This window comes from Rhinopithecus bieti, unplaced genomic scaffold, assembly GCF_001698545.2.
Source record: "Rhinopithecus bieti isolate Rb0 unplaced genomic scaffold, ASM169854v2 scaffold_18745, whole genome shotgun sequence".
In the NCBI taxonomy this organism is placed as follows: Eukaryota; Metazoa; Chordata; class Mammalia; order Primates; family Cercopithecidae; genus Rhinopithecus; species Rhinopithecus bieti.
In genome coordinates, this window is record NW_016809332.1 from 53430 (window position 1) to 70569 (window position 17140).

Sequence of the window (17140 nt, forward strand, 5' to 3'; positions counted from 1 at the left end):
AAAAATTAGCCAGGCGTGGTGGTGGGTGCCTGTAGTCCCAGCTACTCGGGAGGCTGAGGCAGGAGAATGGTGTGAACCTGGGAGGCAGAGCTTGCAGTGAGCTGAGATCGCACCACTGCACTCCAGCCTGGGTGACAGAGCGAGACTCTGTCTCAAAAGAAAAAAAAAAAGGAAGAAAGAAAAGAAAAAGAAAAACAGAATGTATCCTTTCTATCAATTAACTTTCAAACTATGTTTTCTTAAATTTGAAATGAGTATCTGGAAACAGCATATAACAGGATCTTCTTTTCATAAATCTATGCAGGCATTGTAGGTCTTTTCATTGGGAAGTTTAATCCATTTGTTTGAAATAATCATTGGTAGGTAAGGACTTACTATTGCCTTTTTGTTGAATTTTTCTGTTTTGTAGTTCCTTTTCTATCTTTTCTCTCTTGACGGTATTCTTTTGTGATTGGTTGATATTTTACTGTGATATGCTATGATTTCTGATTTCTCTTTTCTATTTCTGTATTTTTACATGGATTTTCCTTGTGGTTATCATGAGGCAATCACAAATATCTTATAATAGTCTACTTTAAGCTGATAACTTAACTTAAATCATATACCAAAATCTTTACTTTTAATACCTCCCTCACACTTTTGTTATAAATGTCACAGTTTACATCTTTTATAATGTGTTTCTACAAACATATTTTTATAATTTTAATTATTCTTAATTATTTTGACATTTAACTTTTATATTAGAATTATAAATGATTTACATAATACTATTAGAGTATTACAGTATTCTCTATTTGTCTATGTATTTACCTTTACTAGTGAGATTTGTACTTTCATATGCTCTTGTGTTGCTCCTTACCATGCTTTCGTTTCAACTTGAAGAACTCACTTCCGCATTTCCTATAAGATAAGTCTATTGGTGATGAACTCCCTCAGCATTTGTTTGTATGGGAAAGTCTTTATCCTTCCTTAATTTTAAAGGACAGTTTTTGCAAGTATACTACTCTCAGTCAGCAGTTTTTTTCTTTCAGTATTTTGAATATATCATTTCACTTTATTTGTTCTTTTAAAGTTTCTGCTGAGAAATCTGCTGTTCATCTTATGAGAGATCTTTTGTATGTGACAATTCAGTTTTTTTCTTGCTGCTTTCAAACTTCCCTTTCACTTTTGGCAATTTGATGATATTATGTCTCCAGTGGAGACTTTTTTTTTCTTTTTTTCCGAGATACAGTTTTGCTGTGTCACCCAGGCTGTAGTGCAGGGGCATGATCTTGGCTCACTGCAACTTCTGCCTCCTGGGTTCAATCAATTCTCCCTACCTCAGCCTCCTGAGTAGCTGGGATTATAGGTGTCTGCCACCACACCCAGCTAATTTTTGTAATTTTTAGTAGAGATGTGGTTTCGCCATGTTGGCCAGGCTGGTCTTGAACTCCTGACCTTAGGTGATCCGCCTGCCTCAGCCCCTCAAAGTGTGGGGATTACAGGAGTGAGCCACCACGCCCAGCTGAGACTTCTTTAGATTTGTCCTATTTGATATTCTTTGAGTTTCCTGAATTTAGATGTTCATATCTCTCCCCAAATTTGAACATTTTTTAGCCATTTAAAAATATTTTTACACCCCTTTCTGTCTTCTCTTTCTGTGATTTCATAATGTATATATTGTTTCACTTAATGATGTCCCATAAGTCTTCACTCATTTTTCTTTTTTATTTCTTCTTGCTCCACTGACTGGATAATTTTAACTGATCTATCTTTAAGTTTGTTGATTCTTTCTCCAGTGTGATCAAGTCTGCTATTGGACCCTCTAGGGAATTTTTTTGTTCAGTTATTGTATTCTTAAATTCCAGAGTTTCTACTGATATTTGACTTTGTGTGTGTGTGTGTGTAGTTTCTGTCCCTTCATTGATATCCTCATTGTGTTCATGTATCATTTTCCTGATTTTGTTTAGTTGTCTGTCTCTGTTCTCTGGTACTTTGCTAAACTTCATTAGGATAATTATTTTGTATTCTTTTTTAGGCAATTTATAAATCTCTATTTCTTCAGGGTCAGTAACAGTGGATTTCTTTTATCCCTTTTTGTTGTTTCTCTAATTCTTTCTGTTCCTTGTGCTTTGCATTGGTGTCTATGCAATGGAAGAATAGCCACCTGTCAGCCATCTGACACAATGTCACAAATGCCACCAGGACTTATGAACTGACTTTGACAGGGAAAGACCTTTGCCAATCAGCCTGACTAGAGATACTGGGAGCCTCTCAAACAGCTAATCTACCTTCCTCTTTTCCTATGTTTGTAGCTGTAGCAATTGTTCTAATCATACTGATTCTTTCAGTGCTCTATATGAGGCAAGAGTGAAACTGGACCCTAGTTCAGCACACTGAAAGGCAAGGACATTTGATATGCTCCATTCCTCTCCCTCCCTTGAAAGCAGTATCTTGATGCAAATGAATAAATTAGCCCCTAGAAAGGATGGATAAATTGTTTCAAACCAAGTAACAGGATACTGGCACAGTTAGATTGAAATGCCTGTTTGATTTGAAAGCCCATATGTTTTCCACAATGCAAAGTTGGTACTTACTGCTTTTTAACTTCAATAATTTGATCAAAACTTATGGCTCTATCAACTACCCATGCCTCTTTCTAATAACCAACCCTATTTTACTAGTTTTTCCAACTATTCATCATCCTCATAAGTACTTTTTTCACCTCTAATGATTTCATGTGAAATTAGTTTTTAATAATCTTAAAATCTACTACTGACGATTAGAACAAAAGTCATTAATGAGATCAAGTTATAAAAAGAAAGATTACATGATATAGTTATACAAATATCTATTACATATTTGAGCAACTATGGGGTAAATTTTAACAATAACCCCTTTCATTAACGCTAATCTTATCAGGAAGGTTAATAACAACAACAGTAATAGTAACTAAAATTTAATTAAGACTTACCATGTGCCAGACATTATGCTAAATGTTCTTCATGCATTACCTCAATTTATCTTCTCAGTAAACACTAATGCAGTGACTACTCTTATAATGATGAGGTGGTTTTACTTAAAGAATTAAGAAACTTACCCAAGGACAAAAGAAAGGATTTGAACAAAGATGATCTGACACCAGAAGTGAAGTCTTTACTACTGTGTAATACAGCCTTGATGTAGATTGTAACATAGAAAAAATAATAGCCTGACTTACAGAATACCTTCCACCTAGGTTTTAAAGGGGTGCATTTTGCACAAGTCCTATATAAGCTGTAGGAAAACAAAACACCCACACAAGTTTCTCTATTGAGGTAATTCATAATCTCCTATTAGTTTTATCCCACTCTTCATCATATTGACAACCAGGGTATCATTAGGGGAAAACAAAATCTATTACTTTGATTTTCTCCTCTAAGTTAGAGTTTTCTCCTCAGTTTTTCTGCAGCTTCTTCTGTTAAGTTCTTGGCAAGCTGTAATATTCAGTCCCCATTAATGAACAATAAAGGATCTGGGCTTCTCTTGACACTGACATGAAGTCTCTCTCTCTCATGCCTTTCCAGTAGGTGAGATGAATATGAAAATCACATAAAGACTGCATATTAAATAAAGGAAAGCTGAATTAAAACAGTCTAAGGTGGCTGAATATGGTGGCTCATGCCTGTAATCCCAGCACTTTGGGAGGCAAAGGCAGGCAGATCACTTGAGGCAGAAGTTGGAAACCAGACCAGCCAACGTGGCGAAACTCTATCTCTACTAAAAATACAAAAATTAGCCTGGTGTGGTGGCATGCACCTGTAATCCCAGCTACTTGGGAGGCTGAGACATGAGAATCACTTGAACCCAGGAGGTGGAGGTTGCAGTGAGCCAAGATGGTGGCACTGCACTCCAGCCCGTGCCTCAGAGCAAGACTCCATCAAAAACAGCAGCAACAACAAAAACACTCCAAGGCAGAAAGGGAAGTCTGGTTAACATTAGGTATTTGATGAATAAGAAAATTCAGTATAATAGGAAACTTCCCATTCAACAGCAAACAGAAATAAATAAATAAATAAATAAATAAATAAATAAATAAATAAATAAATAAGAGAAAGCTGAATATTACCAAATCCAAGAGAATAAAGGGAAACCATAACAAGATCATCTTTAACTCCAGTACCCTACAAGTTAAGTAATGATCTCAGAACTAGAAATCCTTGAAAATAAATTCTTAATTATATGGATTATACTAATGTATGCTGTGACTAAAAAAGATGTAATTACAGACCAATGAAGAATATACATAAATCTGTAAAACTTACAGATAATTTAAGAAATTAGCAGAGAATGAAGGGAGCAACTGAAGTTTCTAGTCCCCTTTGTGAGATTTAGGCTTTTCCAGTCAAAAACCTCATTTAGATGTTATGTTATTTAGTGTTGATTTTAAAAGTTATATTTTCTTTTACATAATTAATTGGAAAGTCCTTCAGTTTGGGTCTGATAATTGATAACTTCCTCAGTACCTAGAAATCTATCAAGCATAATGTTGACATCCAATAAAGTGTTTATGTTGAAATCCTTTATTTAGAATTAAAAAGGTAGTCAAAGAGTTTCTTGAAACAGAGATATAGAAATGTATATTATCTTTTTAGTTTATATTCATTTTTCTGTAAAGGAATAATGGCATATTAAAATGAATATACAAGTAATACAATTTTGGTTATTGTATGTAGCCCCTATTCTTTTTTTGTTGTTATACTTTAAGTTCTAGGGTACATGTACACAATGTGCAGGTTTGTTACATACGTATACACGTACCATGTTGGTTTGCTGCACCCATCAACTTGTCATTTACATTAGGTATTTCTCCTAACGCAATCCCTCCCACAGATCCCAACCCCCCAACAGGCCCCAGTGTGTGATATTCCCCTTCCTGTGTCCTTGTGTTCTCATTGTTCAACTCCCACTTATGAGTGAGAACATGCAGAGTTTGATTTTCCGTCCTTGTGATATTTTGCTGAGAATGTTGGTTTCCAGCTTCATTCATGTCCCTGCAAAGGACATGAACTCATCATTTTTTATGGCTGCATAGTATTCCATGGTGTATATATGCCACATTTTCTTTATTCAGTCTATTATTGATGGACATTTGGGTTGGTTCCAAGTCTTTGCTATTGTGTATAGTGCTGCAATAAACATACGTGTGTGTGTGTCTTTATAGTAGCATGATTTATAATCCTTTGGGTATATATCCAGTAATGAGATTGCTGGGTCAAACAGTATTTATTACTAATTCTAGATCCTTGAGGGATCGCCTGTCTTCCACAATGATTGAACTAATTTACACTCTCACCAAGAGTGTAAAAGTGTTCCTATTTCTCCACATCCTCTCCAGCATCTGTTGTTTCCTAACTTTAGTGATCGCCATTCTAATTGGTGTGAGATGGTATCTCATTGTGGTTTTGATTTGTCTTTCTCTGATGACCAGTGATGATGAACATTTTTTTCATAGGTCTGTTGGCCGCATACATGTCTTCTTTTGAGAAGTGTCTGTTCATATCCTTTGCCCACTTTTTGATGGAGTTGTTTGTTTGTTTTTTCTTGTAAATTTGTTTAAGTTCTTTGTAGATTCTGGATATTAGCCCTTTGTCAGATGGATATATTGCAAAAATTTTCTCCCATTCAGTAGGTTGCCTGTTCACTCTGATGACAGTTTCTTTTGCTGTGTAAAAGCTCTTTAGTTTCATTAGATCCCATTTGTCTATTTTGGCTTTTGTTGCCATTGCTTTTAGTGTTTTAGTCATGAAGTCTTTGCCCATGCCTATGTCCCTGAATGGTATTGCCTAGGATTTCTTCTAAGGTTTTTATGGTTTTAGGTCTTACATTGAAGTCTTTAATCCATCTTGAGTTAATTTTTGTTTAAGGTGTAAGGAAGGGATCCAGTTTCAACTTTCTACATATGGCTAGCCAGTTTTCACAGCACCATTTATTAAATAGGGAATCCTTTCCCCATTGATTGTTTTTGTCAGGTTTGTCCAAGATCAGATGGTTGTAGATGTGTGGTGCTATTTCTGAGGTATCTGTTCTGTTCCATTGGTCTATATATCTGTTTTGGTCCTGTACCATGCTGATTTGGTTACTGTAGCTTTTTAGCATAGTTTGAAGTCAGGTAGTGTGATGCCTCCAGCTTTGTTATTTTTGTTTGGGATTATCTTGGCTATGCAGGCTCTTTTTTGGCTCCATATGAAATTTAAAGTAGTTTTTTCCAATTCTGTGAAGAAAGCCAATGGGAGCTTGATGAGGACAGCATTGAATCTATAAATTACCTTGGGCAGTATGGCCATTTTCACGATATTGATTTTTCCTATCCATGAGCATGGAATATTCTTCCATTTGTTTGTGTCCTCTTTTATTTTGTTGAGCAGTGGTTTGTAGTTCTCCTTGAAGAGGTCCTTCACATCCCTTGTAAGTTGGATTCCTAGGTATTTTATTCTCTTTGTAGTAATTGTGAATGGGAGTTCACTCATGATTTGGCTCCCTATTCTTTATCAAAGTTCTAAATATTAGCCAAATCATCAAAGAAGATATTCATTACCTTTAATTCTTATAACTTTTCTTAGCAATAAAATTCATGGTAAGACAGCTAGCAGATAAAAAAGGTACAAGTACATAGTTTAAAACAACACTGATTAGCACACCAAAAGAAAATTGAGCCAATCTTTGTTATATGTAATACAAGTATTTTATATATGTACATTTAGCTGTGTTTGGAGACCCACGTTTCTGCACATATATAATTATTTAAGACATAGTTTATGTATAGCTACCATGAACACAATAAAATACATTTTATTTCTATATTAAAACATTTTAACCTATCTTAGTGATCTGTAGAAAGATCTAGACAAGATTCTGGTTTTAACTACATTTCTTTTTTGTTTCTTTACCTTGGAGGTCAAGACATCTTTATGACAGAAGAACAGAAGAAATACTATAATGCAATGAAAAAGCTGGGATCCAAGAAGCCACAAAAGCCAATTCCTCGACCAGGGGTAAAAAAAATATATGTATCTTTAGCATATAGATTTTCAAATTATTTCTAATTCATTTTTACTGCACATCTTTAATTTCTAGATACTACTTGAAACATTTACTCTGTATTCAATATTATTCTCGTTTATTTGCAGAACAAAATCCAAGGATGTATATTTGACCTAGTGACAAATCAAGCATTTGATATCAGTATCATGGTTCTTATCTGTCTCAACATGGTAACCATGATGGTAGAAAAGGAGGGTCAAAGTCCATATATGACTGACGTTTTATATTGGATAAATGTGGTTTTTATAATCCTTTTCACTGGAGAATGTGTGCTAAAACTGATCTCCCTCAGATACTACTACTTCACTGTAGGATGGAATATTTTTGATTTTGTGGTTGTGATTATCTCCATTGTAGGTAAGAATATTTATTATTCAGATTTTATTTTTTGAGTAAAGCTAAACTTCACTTATGCTCAAGGAAGTATATTCTGAATTCCTGAATGCAGATTTACTCTTGAGTAAGTCAGTATAATGAAAGAATGAAAAAATCCTAAAAGCAAAATAAAATATCTGTGTCTCTCATACTACAGTGTTTCTGGGTTTACGCTACAGGCCCCAAAGCCAAATATTTCTATCTGTTAGAAGGAAATTATATTTGTTGATATTTAGTTTCCAATATTACCTTTGCAAAGCTATTTACCATGTTTATATATAGCTGTGTATATAGCTGTGTCTTGGAAAAACCAATGTTGAATCTGAAATCACTTCTGGTTTTAGCACATGTGAGACTTGTCATTTGATTAATGATAATATCAATAGCCAGAATATCTGTGAATTTCTGAAAATTCTTCCAGAATTTAAAGTGAAGTTAAAGTCTCTAGAAATGCCAGTTTTATTTTTTAAGGCTTAATACTTCACAAGTGTATAAAATGCCAATCATTCCTCAACCAGCCATGGTCACGTCTGTGAATAACAGCACATGATTTTATACTTCCTACATATTCATTATCATGGCTGTTTTTCTATCTTTTTGGGGTTTTCTTCATTATTTTCACATATCTTGCAAAGTATTTTAGGATTGTATTTCTTTTTAGAATTACAAACTTTTAATAGAGATTATAGACATTATTTACTACAAACTTAATCAACAGGTTATCAGTCTGAAAAGGTTAAAGGTTGTATAACTTAGAATCATAAAACTGAGTGCCACAGAACAGAATAAGCATTTATAATCAATATATTTGGAAAAGGATATTATCACCAGAAGTCATACCAAAATTGATATAGGAAAATCAATTAAAATTTAGATGAGAATTTCACACTAACAATAATAATTCTGAAAGCATTCCCATTAAGTCAGGGAAAAAAAGGTGTCCCTGTATCATCCCTGTTTTTAATAGTGTTGGCCAATGCAATTAGATAAGAAAACAAAGAGGTACATACATCCAAACAATGGAGCAAATGATCCTTATCTTAATATAATGACCTTCTTCATATAATGAAAGAACTTCTTCATATAATGAATGACCTTCTTCATATAATGAAAGAGAATCAACTAAAAATAAATTCAATTAGAGTTGAAAAGGTACAAATTTTAAATTACATGTGCCAACACTAATAATCTTATACATGAAAACATAGAAAATCTGATTCACAATTGCAATAAAATAAAGTAAATTATCTAACAATAACTTTATCATATGAGACTTCTGAAGAAAACTTTAGGATATAAAAGAAAGCTGAAATAATTGAAAGGATTATCATGTACTTAGATAAGCTTCTCTCATTGTAATTAAGACTTTTAATTTATTAATCTATAAGTTCAAGGAAAATATCAATGAGTCTTTTATGCAGTGGGGTAATAAATTGACAGTAACAATGTAAGTCTAAATGATTATAAGTTCATCGGAAGAAAATTAGGGTGATAAGAGGTGGCTTATTCTGCAAAATATTAAGACTTATAATATTGATGTTAAGTAAAACTGTTCAAATACAAAAGCTCAGTGAGTTTGAAGAGAGAGTCCAAATTAAACTTTAATGTATAATTACCAATTTACTGAGTGAACAGATCACATGAATCAAAGTCTAAAGTTAAAAAAAGAGATTCTAGTAGGAAATACATGGAAATAGACATATAACCATATACTCTTATAATCCTTTCTATTCATAACACAAATTTGTAAAGCTAAAAAAAAATGAAGAAGAAATGACTGCACAAAAAACCAAAATATTCTTTGAGGAAAAAATAATCATAAATAAAAGATTGAAAGACAAAAAATAGGGGAAATGTTTATGTAACAGTTAAGGCTGAGAAAGGATCAATACTTTAAATAGAAAATTGTTCTTATAAATTAATAAGAATATAGTAAAAATCCCAATAGACACATGGGCAAATACCAACTAAGCCAAAACAGAAGTTAAAACAACCAATAAGGATACAAAACGACAAAATACAAGACAAATTGTGGATTATTTTCACAAAAAAATGCAAATAAATTACAACAGCAGATGTTTTCAAATGTCATGACCACTTTTTGGTAAAAACTATAAAGAAGAATGGTAGTACTCAATACTGGTGAACGTGTAAGGTACAAGCACTTTCATATACTGCCATTAGAAATGTTAATTAGTACAGGCTTTCTGGAGATAGGTTCAGCTATATACAGTGTATTTATATATACACACACATACTATATAGTATATATTATGTATATATATAGCATGTGTATATATATGGTATGCGTGTATACATAGTAAGTGTGTGTACATAAACTATATATGTATGCTGTTGAAACAAGTTCTATTAATATATTATTAAAAAGTACTCATGCAATTAGGAGAACATACCTATTTAGATATTCATTTCAGTAACACAAATGGAAACAGTGTAAGTGCTAGTCTTCAATCTGTGGTTATTTTAAGAGAACATTATACCACTATAGTAAGTTATTTTGTTGTCATTTTTATGAAACTATCTCCATGACACATAAAGTAATTCAAATAGGTTACAGGCTGGGCACCATGGCTCATGCCTATAATCCCAGCACATTGGGAGGCCGAGGTGGGTGAAATCACTTGAAGTCAGAAGTTTGAGACCAGCCTGGCCAATATGGTGAAACCCGTCCCTACCAAAAATATAAAAATTAACCAGGTGCAGTGGCGCATACCTACAGTCCCAGCTACTCTGGAGGCTGAGGCTGGAGAATCACTTGATCTCGGGATGGGGAGATTGCAGTGAGCCAAAATCACACCACTGCACTCCAACTTTGGTGACAGAGCGAGACCCTGTCTTGAAAAATAAATAAAAAATAGGCTACAAAAAAAGCTTATATAACATGAATACATTTGTTTGTGTGTGTACATGTGCTTGCACAGAAAAATGTCTGAAGTGATACTCAAAAAAATATTGATAATAGTTATTGTTGTTGACATTTCAGGTGATTTATATTTTCTTTTTTTTTTTTTTGAGACGGAGTCTCGCTCTGTCACCCAGGCTGGAGTGCAGTGGCCAGATCTCAGCTCACTGCAAGCTCCATCTCCCAGGTTTACGCCATTCTCCTGCCTCAGCCTCCGGAGTAGCTGGGACTACAGGCGCCAGCCACCTTGCCCGGCCAGTTTTTTGTATTTTTTAGTAGAGACGGGGTTTCACCGTTTTAGCCAGGATGGTCTTGATCTCCTGACCTTGTGATCCACCCGTCTCGGCCTCCCAAAGTGCTGGGATTACAGACTTGAGCCACCGCGCCCGGCCGATTTATATTTTCTTTTAGCATTTAATGGTATTGGTTGAATTTTCTATGTGAGTAGGTATTATTCTTAAAATTTAAAACACTATTATGGAGGAAGAAAATGGCCTATGAACTTAGTAAAAAGGAGAAAATGTCAGAATGGTAATGTCAGTCATTTTTCTTTGGAATTGCTTAATCTTTTTTTAAGTAATTGCATTCAGTATAAAATATAACTGTCTTGAATTCATAAGAAACGAGTTGACAGATAAAACTGTTTAGAGTCATCATTTTATGTAGCATAGATATTTAGATATTTTATTTCTATTATTTTCCTCCACACATAGGTATGTTTCTAGCTGATTTGATTGAAACATATTTTGTGTCCCCTACCCTGTTCCGAGTGATCCGTCTTGCCAGGATTGGCCGAATCTTACGTCTAGTCAAAGGAGCAAAGGGGATCCGCACGCTGCTCTTTGCTTTGATGATGTCCCTTCCTGCATTGTTTAACATCGGCCTCTTGCTTTTCCTGGTCATGTTCATCTACGCCATCTTTGGGATGTCCAACTTTGCCTATGTTAAAAAGGAAGATGGAATTAATGACATGTTCAATTTTGAGACCTTTGGCAACAGTATGATTTGCCTGTTCCAAATTACAACCTCTGCTGGCTGGGATGGATTGCTAGCGCCTATTCTTAACAGTAAGCCACCTGACTGTGATCCAAAAAAAGTTCATCCTGGAAGTTCAGTTGAAGGAGACTGTGGTAACCCATCTGTTGGAATATTCTACTTTGTCAGTTATATCATCATTTCCTTCCTGGTTGTGGTGAACATGTACATTGCAGTCATACTGGAGAATTTTAGTGTTGCCACTGAAGAAAGTACTGAACCTCTGAGTGAGGATGACTTTGAGATGTTCTATGAAGTTTGGGAGAAGTTTGATCCAGATGCAACTCAGTTTATAGAATATAGCAAGCTCTCTGATTTTGCAGCTGCCCTGGATCCTCCTCTTCTCATAGCAAAACCCAACAAAGTCCAGCTCATTGCCATGGATCTGCCCATGGTCAGTGGTGACCGGATCCATTGTCTTGACATCTTATTTGCTTTTACAAAGCGTGTTTTGGGTGAGAGTGGGGAGATGGATTCTCTTCGTTCACAGATGGAAGAAAGGTTCATGTCTGCAAATCCTTCCAAAGTTTCCTATGAACCCATCACAACCACACTGAAACGGAAACAAGAGGATGTGTCTGCTACTGTCATTCAACGTGCTTATAGACGTTACCGCTTAAGGCAAAATGTCAAAAATATATCAAGTATATACATAAAAGATGGAGACAGAGATGATGATTTACTCAATAAAAAAGATATGGTTTTTGATAACGCTAATGAGAACTCAAGTCCAGAAAAAACAGATGCCACTTCATCCACCACCTCTCCACCTTCATATGATAGTGTAACAAAGCCAGACAAAGAGAAATATGAACAAGACAGAACAGAAAAGGAAGACAAAGGGAAAGACAGCAAGGAAAGCAAAAAATAGAACTTCATTTTTGATATATTGTTTACAGCCTGTGAAAGTGATTTATTTGTGTTAATAAAACTCTTTTGAGGAGGTCTATGCCAAAATCCTTTTTATCAAAATACTCTCAAAGGCAGTGCAGTCACTAACCCTGATTTCCTAAGAAAGGTGGGCAGCGTTAGCAGATGGTTATTTTTGCACTGATGATTCTGTAAGAATCGTAAGAGAACTCTGTAGGAATTATTGATTATAGTAAACAAAGGTAATTCAGTTTTTTGGTTTTTAATAAATCAGAAGACCACATAGAAAACTTTTACATCTGCCTTGTCATCTTTTCACAGGATTGTAATTATTCATGTTTCTCATGTAAATAAACAACACACACACACACACACACAGAAAAATCTATTATTTATCTATTATTTGAAAATCAACAAAAGTATTTTGCCTTGGCTTTGCAATGAGATGCTTGATAGAAGTAATGAACATTAGTAATGAATGTTTAGTTAAAATGCATTATTAGGGAGCTTGACTTTTTAGCAATGTACAGAGGTTATTCTATATATTGAGGTGCTTAAATTTATTCTACATTGCATTAGAACCAATTTATATGTGCCTATAAAATACCATGGGATTAAAAATATATGTAGGCTATTCGTTTCTACAAATGCTTTTCATTCATCTTGACTCACATGCCAACAAGGATAATACTTACCTTTAGAGTATTGTGTTTCATAGCGTTTCTTCTTTCATATCCCTCTTTGTTCTTAGAATAACCACAGAACTTGAAAAATTATTCTAAGTACATATTACACTCCTCAAAAAATAAAGATAACTGAGGAAAAAAGTAATTGACGGAAGTTCTATTTGCTATTACTTATATAGCCTAACATTGGACTGTGCTGCCCAAAATACTGATAATAGTCTCTTAAACTTTTGTCAAATTTTCCTGCTTTCTCATGCAGTATTGTTTAGTCATCCTTTAGCTGTAAGCAAAGTTGATGAAATCCTTCCTGATATGCAGTTAGTTGTTTGACCATGGTATATGTTTGAGCAGATAATAACCTTGGCACAGTATTGCATCACTTGTATACAATCCTGTGTTTGGCAAGCTTTCAAGTCATATAATATGACAGACTTTCAACACAGATATGTGTTTAGTATGAATAAAAAAGCATTGAAATAGGGATTCTTGCCAACTTGCTCTCTTGCCACCAACTTACTTTCCTAAATTATGGAAGTAATCTTTTGGATCTATATACTTCAATGTATACAGTGAGGAAGATGTCACCTTCTCCTTAAAATTCTATTATATGAAATATATTTTGCCTCAATCAACACAGTACCATGGGCTTCTAATTTATCAAGCACATATTCATTTTGCATTAGCTGTATACATCTAGTTTTTTGAAAACACCTATTAATAGTACTTTGAAAAAAAATAACCATAATGCTTTTTTTCATGAGTTTATTTCAGGAATATGAGATCTTTCTTCTATAAAGTTATTCATGCACAGGCAAAAGTTGAGCTACACAGATAGAACATAGTTTTATTTAGAAGATTTTTGTGGGAGGTTTTGAAGTGAATATATAAAACATCTTTCACTAATTTGCTTTTCATATTTAAAAAATAATAAATTACATTTATGTAATAAATGTTTAAAGCACATATTTTGTTGTTCTGAAAATGTAAAAGAAAGAGGATTTAAATGTACTTATAGAAACAAACAGTTACGGTTAAAGAATGAGACAGGAAGTCTAGAATGTTTTTAAATTGTGATATATTGTACAACATCCGTTATGACTTTGAGACATTTGTTCTAATGTATGTATAAAACTATACCTAGGGCTAAAGATTCTTTATACCATCTTAGGTTCGTTCATCTTAGGTTATTTGAACCACTTTTTAATTTAATATGAAAGACAGCATGCAGTGTTTTCCGAGACTATATAGATCATTGCATCCCATACCTGCCAAGCCTGTTGGAAATAGGTTTTGATAATTTAAGTAGGGACCTACACAAAATATATTACATTCATCAAATTTTTTAATACATTCAATTAAGGATTTAACATCACCTTAAATTTGAATTCAATCTATCATTATTTCAAACTCACAAATTAACTGCATTATGAATACTTACATAATATAGTATGAAAAGATGTTTGACAGGTTTGTGTGTAATTTTCTATTAATGTTTTACATTGCCTTGTTTTATGTAAAATAAAAAATATGGGCAACTGGTTCGTTAACACAATTTCTTCTTAGCATTTCAAAATATATATAAAGTTGTTCTTTTCCTATTTCATGAACTATGATTTTCTAAAAAATAACATGGTTAAGTTTTATATATATTTATGTTTGTTTCAGAAATATCTACTTGTGACTTTTATCAATTAAAACAATATTTGGAAGAAAGAGCCTATTAAGTATAAGTTGAAGTAAAATTAGACTTCTCTTTCCGTGTGGATTACTGTTTGTACTGATTGTATCACCCTTCAGAAGGCACTGTCATATTAATATTTAAATTTTATAATCACTGAACTTATTACACCCAACAATACAGAATGGCAGTTACACTGAAGAATTTAATTTAGAATAAAATGAAGCAAACAGGTTTTCTAAAAATTTTTTTTAACTGACCAGGTCTCGCTCTGTCACCCAGGCTAGAGTGCAGTGGCACAATCATAGCTCTCTGCAGTCTCAACTCTGGGCTCAAGCAACCCTCCTGCCTCAGCCTCCCAAGTAGCTAGGACTACAGGTACATGCCACCATGCCCAGCTAATATTTAAATTTTTGTAGATAAGGGGTCTTGCTATGTTGCCCCAGGCTAGTCTCAAACTCCTGGCTTCAAGTGGTCCTACCGCCATGACCTGCCAACATGCTGGGATTATAGGCATAAGCCACCATGCCCCAAACAGGTTTGAACACAAATCTTTTGAATGAAAATTAGAGAATCTAATTTTAGCATTTTGATAGTTACCTAGTTTGCAAAAGATTTGGGTGACTTGTGAGCTGTTTTTAAATGCTGATTGTTGAACATCAAATATTTAGCATGATTTTATAGAATTTTGATAGCTTTATTAAAAAGAGTGAAAATAAAATGCATACATAAATAAAGCAGTTCTAAATAGCTATTTCAGAGAAATGTTAATAGAAGTACTGAGAGAAGCGCCAACTAAATTAGCATGGCCAGGGAATTGGCCTGGGTTTAGGACCTATGTATAAAGGCCACCAGTTTTTAAAAAATATCTGTGGTTTATTATGTTATTATCTTCCTGAGGAAAACAATCAAGAATTGCTTCATAAAAATAAATAAATAGCCATGAACATAATAAAGCTGTTTACATAGGATTCTTTACAAATTTCGTAGATCTATGAATGCTCAAAATGTTTGAGTTTGTCATAAATTATATTGTAGTTATACTTGAGACTGATACATTGTAATATAATCTAAGAATAAAAGTTATACAAAATAAAATTATGTTTACACGTATTTTCTGTTTCAGTGAGAATAACCATAGGTGGGTAAAGTCAGTGCATATCTAAATAAGTTGCAGCAACTGACAGCTTTTTCCTTTTCATTGAAAGAAGGACAGCTTTAAACATACTCCATAAGAAGTGTTCCCAGGAAACAAAGACAAGGATAAAGAATCTAGAATTCCAAAGCAATTTCTTGAAATCTACATCAAGGTTTGTGGAAGGGAGAAAATTGAGACAGGAAGCAAAAATATGCAAACATCTAGCCATGCAGTGATGTATACATTTTTGCGTAATAGCATTAAGAGGTGGTATAGCATACATAATGGCTAAGAGCTTTGGTTCATGGGGACTGCATTGTTCCTGTATGACACAGAGGTAGCCTGTGTTCTTACATTTTTAGTAGCAAATTGGTTGCCATATACTAACTACTATTACTACTAATATAAATTCTTGATTCTGTATTGTCAGTCATTGTTCTAATTTCTTTGTGTAGCTTTGTCTCATTCTACCCTTACAACCACATCATGGAGTATTACTCTTTTTCTCATTTTACAGATGGGAAAGGTGTACCAGCTCTTAAGAGGTGATATAGCATACATAATGGCTAAGAGCATGGGTTCTAGGACTAGAACTATATTTGTATCCCAGTTAAGTCATGACCCTGTGAGTTTGCTAAATATATTCTTTAACCTATATGGACCTCAACTTTCTTATCTATAAAATGAGGAGAAGAGTATTACTTCATTACATGGTTGTAATGACAGAATGAGACAAGCTTCATGAAGAAATTAGAACAATGACTGAAAACACATTAAGAATTTATATTAGTAGTAGAGTAGTTAATATGGCAATCAATTTGCTACTAAAAATGTAAGAACCCAGGCTACCTCTGTATCATACAGGACCAATACAGTCTCCATGAATGTTAAATAATGACAATATTTTTTCTATTTTATATGAGTAAGTATAACTATAGTGCCCAAAAGAGTTTCATGCACCCATTGGTAGGTAGTAAATATTTAGTGAAGTGGCATATACACAAAATATTTCAAAATTTAGCTACTTTTGAGATTTTTGAATTCAAACAACCTATTAAAATCAGGAAATGTACACATTTATAAAGGTCTAGCTTGTTTCCAAAAAGTGGAGGTGGTTCTTCCCATTTTTAGCTGAGTAATTAATACAACCCTCTACTTTAGCTGTAAGCATCAAGTCCTGTTGATGGTCATTAGGTAAGATATTCTAAAAATAATTGCTATGCTAGGCCGTTATTTCAGCTTTGTATGTTATCATAATAGCATGTAAAAGGTGTAAAATATCCCTTGGGACTTCTGTACTGATAGTTGTAATAGCCACTCTGCAAAATAGAATTATAATCACTGAATAATACTGTAATCCATTTCAACATAAG

At 33.8% G+C, this 17140-nt stretch overlaps 1 protein-coding gene across 1 annotated transcript in view; it reads left to right on the forward strand.

The window, feature by feature from the left end:
* Window positions 1-15727, forward strand: part of LOC108540241 (sodium channel protein type 9 subunit alpha) — a gene marked incomplete at its 5' end in the record, with an annotated part of 55492 nt that extends 39765 nt beyond the window's left edge. Inside the window, 3 exons of the mRNA XM_017889181.1 lie at window positions 6909-7013; window positions 7149-7419; window positions 11074-15727. Coding sequence (XP_017744670.1) covers window positions 6909-7013; window positions 7149-7419; window positions 11074-12266 — 1569 coding nt within the window. The remainder of the gene's footprint in view (window positions 1-6908; window positions 7014-7148; window positions 7420-11073) is intronic.
* Between the last annotated feature and the right edge of the window lie 1413 nt (window positions 15728-17140).